Source organism: Thermobia domestica, chromosome 12, assembly GCF_964235325.1.
Source record: "Thermobia domestica chromosome 12, izTheDome1.hap1.1, whole genome shotgun sequence".
NCBI lineage: Eukaryota > Metazoa > Arthropoda > Insecta > Zygentoma > Lepismatidae > Thermobia > Thermobia domestica.
This window is the reverse complement of record NC_137465.1, coordinates 149,441,794-149,454,765: the sequence shown is the minus strand read 5'-3', so window position 1 is coordinate 149,454,765 and position 12,972 is coordinate 149,441,794. Positions and strand designations below refer to the sequence as shown.

At 35.5% G+C, this 12,972-nt stretch overlaps 1 protein-coding gene across 1 annotated transcript in view; it reads left to right on the top strand.

The window, feature by feature from the left end:
- Positions 1–640: 640 nt before the first annotated feature.
- Positions 641–12,972, top strand: part of LOC145666730 (uncharacterized) — a 334,294-nt gene continuing 321,962 nt past the window's right edge. The window contains exon 1 of the mRNA XM_081734260.1: positions 641–1,028. Within this exon, the coding sequence (XP_081590386.1) occupies positions 948–1,028 (81 nt within the window). The 5' untranslated portion in view covers positions 641–947. The remainder of the gene's footprint in view (positions 1,029–12,972) is intronic.

Genomic DNA, 12,972 nt, shown 5'->3' with positions numbered 1-12,972 from the left:
TGTATTTATTATAATTATTTACGATGCATTATATTTATTAACGAACATTGCGCAAGGAACCCGGCTACTCGATAGTAAAACTCGCTAGTGTCCAATTGGAAGTTTAATTCATGCCCGATGAAATATCTTCTGAAAACTTCATTGATCAGCATAATTTTAAAGTAACTCGAACTGCATCAAGTCGCTTGGGCAATTCCAATGAGAAAGCTAAATAGTTATTTTCCGATGAACGGACTCGGTTCGATGACCACGTTGCGCCTACACACATCCTTGATCAATAGCACATTATACGCCTCTTTCTTTCTTTCTTTCTTTCTTTCTTTCTTATTTTTTAAATCGACATTTAGGCAGTTTTCACACTAATATACAATTGTTACATGAAATATCACTTGGGCAACTTTATATTTATTCATTGAAGTTGCTCTGGGTATCATAAGTATTGTCTACACTTCAAATAAATAACTAAATAAATTAAGTGCAAAAGCTCTTGAAGAGGATAAATAATATAAAGCTGGAAACACTGTCTCTCTGCCGCCCCGGAACTTACGTCACAAGAGTCCGGTACTTTTACTGGGTGTCAGAGCAGCAGAAGACAAGATACATGAACTCAAAAAAACACAGCCTTTCCTCTACTAAAAGCAATATGAATGCTTCCACGAGCAGTGAACAAGTTTTTTCGCAGGCGGCTTTCCTCTAAAAAGCTCTCTGTGTCATATCTATCGAATGTCAAGAGAGAGAGCCTTTTGAATAACAGAATCGTGCGTGTGACAAGCCGCGGTAGTGTTTTCATGTTCTCTCGTGTGAGTGTGAGTGCTAGCGCTCTATACATACAGACTCGGGTTTAAGTGCATCTGGTTTTTCATACGGTTCACTTTTTAAAAATATATATATTTCTTTTTTGATACAGACTTGATTGCGAATGTAAGCTGAAGCACGTGCCGACAGATATGTCAAGAAGACCTCACGTGCTGGCTTTGCAAGAAGTAAGAGCGTGGACAACAGATGACGTTCTCCTTGCACTTGAGAAGGTAAAGCATGTTTTTTCTATATTATTATTATTATTATTATTATTATTATTATTATTATTATTATTATTATTATTATTATTATTATTATTTAGTACCAGCAGTAGGCCTAGGTGGCTGGTTTGAAGTTTAACGTCCCTCTCGAATGTCGAAGCATTATGAGACCTGGACCTGCTGCGATGAGCTTCCTCAGGGAATTAAACCCTGGTCACCTTCAAATTATACAACCACAAGGGAACTCTGTTATTAGGATCACCTTGCAGTGAGCCTGTAATGTTAGAACTTTCGTCCGTTGCTCCACACCATAATTATTGAACGAAAGCGATTTTTTTTTTTTTGCAATAGACAACTAGAGCGATTGTTTCGACCGACTTGGTTAATAGTCAAACCATTATCATCTTTACGGATAGCGGTGGTTACATATTTTCCCCATTCATTCATTCATAAATATAGGCAACCCTCAATACAATTCCAAGTTGCGGGTTGCATAAATATCTAGGCGAAAATGTCTAGATATTCTTAATCACAAGCCCGTTCATTCATACATATGCCTGTCGCATAATCATTTTTACTATTTTAAGCAGACTTTATATCATTATTATTATTATTATTATTATTATTATTATTTTTTTTTTGAAAACTCGACCTAGTTTGGGCTGAGAGGATGATGATAAGTTACTGAAAACATCGAGTTTTACGGAATAAGGGATGAGTTATTCACAGCTCATAATATTATATAGTATACTGATATTATAATATATGTTGTTCTAATGAAAGCTCTAGTACAATACAGGACAAAGAAAAGTACAGCCAGTAGCGTATTTAAGGGGTTTCGTTGCTTAAGCGCCCGGAAACAAAATCGTAAACACGCCACTGAGTTTCAGCATACAATAAAATAATCAAGGATCTTATGAAATAGAGGATCTGGCCTCACAACAAAATCTTGAAGCCATACGTCACAGTTTCGCCACCCCTACCCTGCCCACTCCGCCCAATAGGATCGCAATGTTTTGAGCCAACAATCATGGCGGAAACGAAAGTAGCCAATCAGACGATGGTAGAAACGAGAATAGCCAATCAGACGTGCCGATGCTCGGTTGCTTTTTGGCCTCACTGATTTAACGGGGTGAAGATACATATGGGCAGATCCTCTATTTATAACATCCTTGAAAATAATTGTTAAAGGTTAAAAAAAAAACGTGCTGGTGATTTGGGTTCAACAGTGAGGCTACATGAGACGTGCCCTTACAGGTTACTGTGGGATCCAAACCAAATGAGCTCCTGTCGGTAATCGATCCTGTCGGTATCTCTCACGCCAAAGGCATGTATGCTAACCGCTTAGCCACGAGGAAGCTATTGCATACATAACTGAAGAAATGACTAATTCTTTCTACAAAAAAGTCATCTCAGACTGTCTCTAATACTCATTTCGTCTGACGTGAGTGGTGATAAACAGAGGCTACCTGATTTACTTCATCCATTTCATTACAAAGTGAGTAATGAAATAGATTATAATTTCCACAAAAAAAAAAAAAAAAAAAATCTATCATCAAATTCCGCATATGGTTTCAAAAGTTATTGTCAAAGTAAAGGGTCACAAGTTTGTAAAAATTGAAAATCGGAACAAATCTTTGAACAGAATAAGAAAATATGCATACATTTATACGCAGAAATACATTATGTTCTGTAATTATAACAATACAGTAATTAAAACACCTACACTGTTTGCGATATTAGAAATTTTTACGCAAAGTAACTTTCTAATGCTTACAAAGGTTACTTTCGGTAAATAAAGTAAAATAAAACTATTATTTCAAATGCCCTTTAGTGTTGAGCAATACGTACATCTATCTGTTAATTTGTGAGTGTGACGTTATACTTATTTGGTTCTAAACAATGGGAAAGGTCAAATGGAAATAAGATTTTACTGTTTTTTTCTTTATATATATACATACACACACACACACACACACACACACATATATATATATATATATATATATATATAATAAAATTAAACATAGTTGATTGAATGAATCCCTCAGTTTTAGGTGTAATACAGATAGTTATTCCGAATGGGAATGACAAAGGTAATTGATGCATGGTTGGATTGAAATTTAGCGCCCCTTTCTGCACTTAAGCTATACAAAAGGTAGGCCTAAACCTACAGTCCGAACCACCATAACGCATTCGAACTTCAAGACTCTCCCGTCTTTGAATCGCAGCCGAAACATCATGCACCAAAGACAAGCGCGTTAAAACAACAGGGAGGGCTAAAGAAGATTGCAGATAAACGTAACTGAATAATGATGAAGTAATTAAGTAGAATAATTAAATGGAAGGTAATACGAGAAGTCAAGGAAAGAGAGAGAGAAGAGTGAAAAGGAAAGAAGAATAGGAATCCTTTTCTTCCCTTTCTTTTCTTTCCCTTCCTTAAAAAAGAAAAAAGTACAGGCAGAAAAATCAAAGAAATGCAATAGAAAAAGCTTTTACTTTTTTCAAAAGAAAATCCTTGTTTATAAAATGTCTATCTCTATTAATTGAATGATATAGAATATAACGTCACTTTTCAGTACAAAGACTACATGAAATGTGAACCTCTAATTTAATGTGGAAACCCATCTACATGAGCTTCTACTACGGAATCAAATTTGATTCTCTCACAGCGTAAGTTTCGACTAACCAAGTAGCTTTGTGGATTTAATTGCTAAAGTGAAATATTAGATTTTAATTTACTCAAATCAGGACACCATGCCATAATAATAATAATAATAATAATAATAATAATAATAATAATAATAATAATAATAATAATAATAATAATAATAATAATAATAATAGGCAATCCAAATGAAATCGACCAATTTCCAGGTCAAAGGTTGCTAACAAAATTTAGGTTTTTATTAATTTTTTAACCTAAGATTACAACACATTCAGGGAGTTGAAAACGGATATTCATTTATTTTTTAGCCGCGCAGATTTGTTTGTGGCGACCATTTTGTATCGCAGGTTTCAGAGGATTCCGTTAAACGCTATAACTTTCTAGGTTTTAAAGATATTGAGTTCAAACCAAAACCATATGAAAGATAATGGAATGGACAACATTCTGTGTCCTGTGCAGGTTGGAAACCTAGAAATGGCCATTTTTGAATGTACATTTTGAAACGAAATAAATAAGACACCTTCAGTTCTTTGTCTGCTATATATAGTTTTTTTTTTATTATTTTGAAATAGTGATTGTGATAGACAGAGATTACATAAATCTTTGTTGGCTTGTAATTGTAGTTGAATGAAGACTTTTCATCTCATAACAAGTCACACATCCTTTTTTATATACGTTTAAAAAATTCATTGCAAGACATTTCGAAATGCACAACCACTTTGAGTCAAAGGTAAAAATGGATCTGAAAAGGTAGGGGGACGGTAGGTAACGGTATGACGTCACGCCGCTCCCCTTGCCTATATTTGCCGATTATATTTTTTTTTAGAAACTGGGGGTACGGCGTATATAGTTTTTCGAGGTGGGGTGACGGCATGTCCCGCGTTCCCCCTCACTTTTACCCCTGCTTTGAGTTCAGTTTTTATTAGTTCACATCCCCTTCTGTTTCTGATACCAGCATATCACGATGATCGAAACTGCGATATCATTGAGAGACTGTGTTGACAGAAGAAAGGCTAAGACGCTAAAAATCAAGTTATTCGTAAGAATAAAGGGGAGTGCCGGTTAGAGAGGGAGAAAGAAACGCAAACTTTTACATTTTTTGCACTAAGTTACATTGTTGGATTGTGTTGTTAACACTGTTGAAATATCAGTACCTCTTATTAACGTTTTGCATTAACGTATAAAAAAAGTTTTAAAAGTGTTCAGGATTACTATTTCTTTTCTTTAAAAACAAAAATTAAAGAAATAGTTTTATGAGGAAAATAAAAACGTATAACGTAAAATATGCCAGACAAAACGTAAAATTTACGGGAGAAACGTAATATCTGGCTGCTCTACCTCATATACAAAATTTAGTTAATAAATTTGAAAAGTCTTCGATAATGATCACACATTTTACACTCATTATTTTCTTGTGGAAACAATAACCTCGATAATCGAAGAATTGCAACCGATTTTTTTTTTTTTCCATCCGAAAACGTTAGATACAGTCGAAACGCCAGATTTTTTTTCGGAGGGTGGGGGATTGGAGGGACAGAGATTTTGGAGGACAGATCTTTTTTTCTTTTTTTTCTTTTTTTTTTTTGTATGCCGAAAGAAAACAGTTTTAAATTACTTGATCTACATAACAATACAATTTGTCTGGGACGCAGCGGATGTTACCACTGGAGGGGCACCTGTCCTCCTTGCCCCGTGTAGCATTGTCATTGAGTAGATAAAATTATGTCGTTAAAATTCTTAGGACTTGTAATTAAGATACAATTTTAGAATCAAGCATTGAAGTAAGAATTTCACGCTTTACTGGTTGCCTTAAGATAAAATCTGTGTAACATTTTATCGTGCCTTGGTTGATTCACACACACACAATGTCAACATTGAATCATTATTTGGTTTCGCAGCCGTTCTCAACTGAAGACAGTATGAATGATAAAATCGAGTATAGGGCACACTTTCATGTGCTTGTAAAACATTCATCCTCCTATATTTTCACTTGAATGTAGGCGAACTGTTGTTGACATTGTAGCACACAGCGCTCATAATTTTTAATTTTGAAAGCGTGCTTGCTTTTGTGTGAATTTGCAGTCTGTTGCAAAAGAGAAGAAGAAGAAAATGCTGTCACAAGTTGAATGACTCATGTGATTGTTATGGCTGGAACTGGTGTCTTTTTCTTCTGTTTTTCTTCTTCTATCATTTCTGTTCCTTGAGAGACATGCTGACAATCAATATTTCTACGAAGTGCGCAACACTTGTTGAAATCCAGCGAGATAATCGATTTCATGTACACTTCTATTTCTCCCACGACTTTCATTTTATTATTACGAGCAATTCATTACACGGTTTATCTACGGTCACTGGCATCTCTGGCATGTAAAATTTGGGGGGACATCAAAGAAAGTGATTTAAATAGTACTACCTAGCCCAACATGTTTATTAACTTCGATGCTAATTGTTACTTTTCTGCTTACCTTCACGGACCCCCTAAGGTACAGTATATCAAGAACTCGATTAGAATCGTAGTGACCGCGGTGGCTCAGTGGTAGAACGTTCACCTCTGGTGTTTATGGTCCCGGGTTCGATCCCAGCCCCCGCCAAGTGAACCTCGTGGTGGACAAACACAGTGTGCGTGGGTTTCCTCGGGGCTCTTCCGTTTCCTCCCCTTTCTTCATTCCACCATTTCATTCATTACTTATCATCACCGTCTCCTTTAGAATAACCGGCATAAGCATGGGACATAAAACTCAAAGATTTCATTTCATTTAATTTTTCGATTACAATCGTTTCACAGCCTGAATATTATATTCCAAATAAATATAATAATTATTATTTATATGATATTCTGTCGTTAGTAAATAAATTAAATTAGAATAAAATATTGAATATTTTGTTTTTCAAAATATTGGGGGGACGCGTCCTCCTCGTCCCCCCACGCCAAAGTAGCCCATGTCTACGGTTACTTGACACAGGAGTAATCTGGAAGTATGTTTAATTGGAGCTACCAGTAGCTTCACAGTTTGATTTTCATATTTGCAAAATAATGGACAATTTAGTTTTATGGAAAGAAAATCATTAATTTTAACATTTACATTTTATATGTTATACGCTAAAGAACATAAATGTTCTCGAACTTCCAGACTACGGGAAAAAGAGTATTCCTTATAGATTACTACCACTAACCAAACCACTTTGCCATCTTGAGGGCTTGAGCCGCTCCATCTGTCAGTTACTAGCTACGAGCATGTGGTCAGCGCATCAGAAGCTTTAGTCTTGGGGCCAGACCATGTCTGTTGGAAAAGTTGCGTATACGGCATTTCTCTTTTGGAATAGTTTGTACGGTAGTAGTGGGCTTATTTATGAGTTGGTCACGTGATCGGGATAGTGCGCAATTTCTCCCAATATGGTCGCCAATATGGCCGACCAGCCAAAGTACAATCTTTGTGAAAAAAGCACATATCTCCTAAACTGATAATCCAATCTTCATGATTTAAAAACTAAATGACGCAGAAGGTAACAGGCTATAATAAATTATCTAAAGTGTTTGACTAATCATTGAAATAAACACCTATTAAAATAATTGTATATTAAAATTTGCATTTTTTATGATGGGTATAACTCATATTTTTAAACATGACAAGTAAGTAACTGGAATGATCGAAAAACACATGTTTTAACTTAAAAGGGTATTAAAATATCTTTCATTTGACACATAAACCATTAAGATCGGTTAAGAAACAAAGAAGATACAACGAATTAGTTGGGAGCATACATAGGATCTGTTGGAGAAAGTTGCGTATACGGCATTTTTCTTTTCGGATAATTTATGTGGTGTTGATGGACTAATTATGGATTGACCACATGGTCGGGATAGTGCACGTTTGTATTAAAGAATAAATAGGCTCCTTAGGTTTTTGCGCCCATAGAGGAGGGGTTGATGACGTCATTACGTATATTGGAATACACACTTATAGAGCACCATTCTCGTTAGTGCTGCATGGAATTATTTCCAGTTTGATCAAAAGATTTGATATGAACAAATTTTTCCAAGATGTTGGTAAATATTTAAAACTAAAAGTTACAATCTTAGGAGTTAGAAGAATTTGATAAATTCAATCTTTTAATAAGTTTTCTTTGATAAGTTCAAGCTTTTAATGACAATCTTTCCTCTCAATACTTATATTTTTAAATTAAGTATGAGTAACAATTGTTATAGTCTCAGAAATAATACGTAGTGTACAATCCGCGGCAAAAAAACCTGCAACATGAGGATGTAAGTTTATTGTGAAACTACATCTAACAGCACAAGGATGGAACATAACGTCTAAGTGAAACGAATCACGCCAGGTTAAACCTCGGCCTCCTCCCGTGCACACTTATTTTAAAGCAAAAGAGTTAGTCATTTCACAATAAACTTATATGTTCGTGTTGCAGGTTTTTTGCCGCGGATTGTACATAGAACAAATGATATCATAGTAACATAGTCAACAAAAACAAAAAAAAAAAAAAAACATTATTTTGGATGTTACAAAAGAATTACACAATACAATGTTATTATATGAACTTTGTTATTTGGTACTACAGCTTGCATACTAGTTGTATGGATTATTACAACCATTTAGATCGCATTCACATAATTTCGAGCACGAAATCACTGCTAAACGACACTTGCATACAGTGCTTTTGGCACATTTCTTGCATGTGCACGGTACAGGTAAATCCGGTGGAAGTCTTTCTTCTACTACAGATGGTAACCAATCACCGTCTTCTTCTACGAAACCATAGTCCGCTGGATTAAGTGGTCTGTAATTCTGAATTATATTGTACCAACGATTACTTTGAAGGTACGCTCTTTTTATGTGTGAGTGTGTTGATGATGATGTTGGTGGGAACTTTGTGAAATCAATACATTTCATTCTGTGATATTCCGTAACTCTAAGTTCATTCAATGTTGTATAGTTTGCTTTTATGGTACTTGCAAGATATGACTCAGCTTGTTGAACCATTACATTGTTTAACAAATTCTTCCAAAAATGTTCCAAAAGTTGGGGTAACTCCATCGCACGTTTAACAGCAGCGTGTTTTGTCGAAAATTTGCTTGTGGTATTGCATCCAGACAACGCATGGACAGCTGGCAAAATGTTGATAAAAGATTCTGGAATGTAGTCAATAAGTGTGTGAACTGGTATATATCTGGTTGTTGACCCTGCCCCACACAGAACCCACATTTCAAGAAGTCCTCTCTTCTTAAATTCCAAGGTAAAAAAGTACCTTGCACATACAAATGAATCCGCATCGGATGAAACAAGTACAATGCGTATTATTTCTGATGTCCTGATGGGATTCACATTTAAAACAAGTCTTTCATCTGCTTCTTCAAGATGTGATGTTAAATCCTCTATTTCAGTAGACTCGCCATTCGAAATGCGTACTCTCTTTTCCTCGTTGATTCCAAGACCGCCTATGTAGATGGAAATATTGTGCCGGGAACCATGTTCCATAATGTATTGAGCAAAGAACTGTTAAAAATTGTACTTGTGTGTAGACGGCCAAAACGAATTCATGTCCTTTGGTAGAGGTGTTTCCATGTTAGATATAGTAATTTCAATAGGATCAAAAGCCATTCTTCTTCTTCTCCCTGACATCTTAATTCTTCCTTCCAAGTAAACATCCATAACAATATCTACTTTCACAGATCCTTTTGATAAATGAAGTATTCTTTGAAACACGCTCTTTACTAGATCTCCAAAGGTCTGCATTGACTTTCCTCCGGCGGCTGCTACATGAAGCGGTTGGAAGAGTGGACTCGGAAAGTTGCTTCAGTACCGTTCCATCAGGTAAATCTTTCTCAAGCTTACAAACCATTTCTGACTTTTGAGATTTACGGAGAAATCCATTTCTCATCAAGTAAAAAGATCTAGATGTGAGTTCCCAACATAGCAGACGATCGATTGAATAGCCTCTTTCACGTGTTGTATCTACAAGCTGCAAGGCGTCAATGGTTTCCTTCTGAACATCAACTGACTTCTTTGGATCTGAATGAAACACATTGTTCTTCATCCGGTGTGAGGGTGAAAGCAGTATCTTTGTTTTCTCAACAAAAACATATTTCCTAAATTCCTGGTATTGCTTCTCTCCTATATCAACACATTCTAGGTTAAATTTCTTTTCTTCTTCAGTGAAACGACGACCTGTGATTATGTTCTGAATTCCATAATCGGATAAGGCAAATGGGTTGCCCCTTTCAGCGATGAAATTCACAGGTCTTGTCACTAGTTATTCATCATGAGTTGTTTGTGTTTTGAAAACTCATGGTGCGTCACTCATTCATCATAGAATTGCATCCGACATACGAAAAAGATGTTTCATTGCAGTCTTTTCATGTTGAACGAGATTTCTTAGCGCTACAAATTCTTTTCTCCGGGTTATTGCAATGATTCCACTGGGGCCTTTTGCAGGCTTGTTGTATACCTGCTCTAATGCCTGATCCATAGCGACACTACTGAAATGTCTTAGTTTGCTGCACAACGAAATGCCCTCCTAAAAAGTCTTCATACAAATTTGGATGCTCTTCAGCTAGTTTAAGACAGTCTTCAAAGTGAGTACTTCCCCACCTAATGTAATTTATCTTTCCAAAGCAAAAAAATAATGGCAGCGCTCTGCGGAAAGCGGATACATGCAGTTCCCAATTACCTTCCCTGTCACTAGTCGGAATTTTCAAGTTGAAAATCATAATCTTTGAACACTCTTTTCAACTTTCCTACTGTAAAACTATGCAAAGAAGTTTCTACCTTCCTCACTTTATCAACATCTGGAATACGTACTTGTGATGAGTAAACTAACTGCGATTTGTTTTTTCTTTAGGATAGACAAACATTATTTCTTCACCAAAATGATTTATCAATAGCTTTTTAAGCATTTTGTTTGTTACATATTCGGTAGATTTGCATTCTTCATTCATGAAGGAGCACAGCTGAGGAAGTTCATGTCCTTTGGCGGGAAACGAAATCATCTCAAGAAGTTTCTTAAACTCCCAACATGACTCACATCTTTTTCCTGGTTGTTGGTATCCCTAGTGTATTTTAACAAATACGTGCTCATGCATTGGCGATGGTACACGATATCACTGGCAAAGACACTCTCTTCGTCTGTTAAAGTCCTTGTCCTTGAGAACACATCTTCTTAAAAGTATCGAGATGCTGCGAGAAATTGAGCAGCTCTGTCTCTTTCACAAATCCTGTACAATTTTTTGTCAGTTTTGTTTGATATCTGATCACACACAACGCAACGTTCCCTTATGGAAGTATTCTTCTGATTGCGCAAAACTCGATCTTTATCGTAATTACCACTGTCACCAACAACACAAACATTTTCCACATATCCTATTCGTTCTTCTATTCGTTCGCTTTTAACACGTAGGGTCTATAACACTCAATGTGATAGTAAATTTCACTGAACTCCACTTTATCTAACAGGCCATCCTGGAGCTTCTGCGAAGAATATGAAATGTTTTCTCTACCACTATCGGTCCCATAAACTTTTTTCCCTCAAGTCTGGATCTTCCACAAAATACATACTGGATTTGCATTGTTTTCTGTTTTCGATTTCTTTTTGATCGGAGATCACACTAAAATTGTTCCCTCCATTTCAAATGATGTAGAAAAAAAATACTGACACGATACAAAACAGAAGAAGGTGTTATAAGCAACCAATTCACTGTAATTCAATAATACATATGCAAGCAAGTGACGTAACTCTAAATAAAATCTATATATACTACTGTCCGCAAAGGGTTAAAATTTGAAACAAAACTAAAAGTGAACACATATCATCTCGATCACGTGACCAACCCATAATTAGTCCATCAACACCACATAAATTATCCAAAAAGAGAAATGCCGTATACGCAACTTTCTCCAACAGATCCTATGTATGCTCCCAACTAATTCGTTGTATCTTCTTTGTTTCTTAACCGATCTTAATGATTTATGTGTCAAATGAAAGATATTTTAATACCCTTTTAAGTTAAAACATCCATCATCGATCCATCCATCGATCCATGATCGATTCATCCATATCGATCATTCCAGTTGTTTACTTGTCATGTTTAAAAATATGAGTTATACCCATCATAAAAATGCAAATTTTAATATACAATTATTTTAATAGGTGTTTATTTCAATGATTATTCAAACACTTTAGATAATTTATTATAGTCTGTTGTCTTCTACGTCATTTAGTTTTTAAATCATGAAGATTGGACTATAAGTTTAGGAGATATGTGTTTTTTTCACAAAGATTGTACTTTGGCTGGTCGGCCATATTGGCGGCCATATTGGGAGAAATTGCGCACTATCCCGATCACGTGACCAACCCATAAATAGTCCACTACTACCATACAAACTATTCCAAAAGAGAAATGCCGTATACGCAACTTTTCCAACAGGTTCTATGTATGGCCCCAAGACTACTTTCTGAATTAGTCCCAGAAGCGACAGTCCTATTAGCGACAGGAACTGTTATCTGTCCTATGAGGGACCGATTCATTTACATTGAGATGATGGAAGATGATATGATTCCCTCTTGTGAAATATGTTTGCCTCTGGCGTTATTAGCGCCCGAACAACCTTGCTATGAAAAATGTACGTGCCAGTAATACAGTTCATCAAATATATCTTCCCTCTACAGTGAGTACAAATAAAACTTATTTTAATTTTGAGTTAGATTTGATATAAAACATATCAAATAACTTAGCGAGACAACAGGGATATTTCCATGAAAAGTATATTCTTATGTAATTATTGAAAATCCAGTTGTAATATCCCCTTTCTTCAAAAGCTCTGTTTTCTGTACTTAATTGTATTCAAATCTAATTACTCACAAAGCACATTAATATATTTTATTTTGAAAAACTTAAACGTGTAACAGTTTTGCTAACTATGTACTTTTTTTAGACTTCCAAAGACACTGAATAAAATGAAAAAAAAAGTCAATGATAAAAGACACCTTTTGAGATCCTTTACATCTGATTGGCTATTCTCAACCAATCTCACCAATTACAATGCAGTTCACTCTAAACAATCCAAAAGGTAAACAAACTCTTTAAACTACCTTCCTCCCTATTGTAAGCTACTAAAACGTAAACTAATTGCTTAATTTGCCTTCCTTCCTTTTTTGACTTATACATAAAAGCTTGTCGTATAGCAATCTGAAATACGAGTAATCCCTTATAACTAGACGAACTGTTAAGTCCTGCGAGAGATGTGTAACTTGTATAACTAGACGAACTGTTAA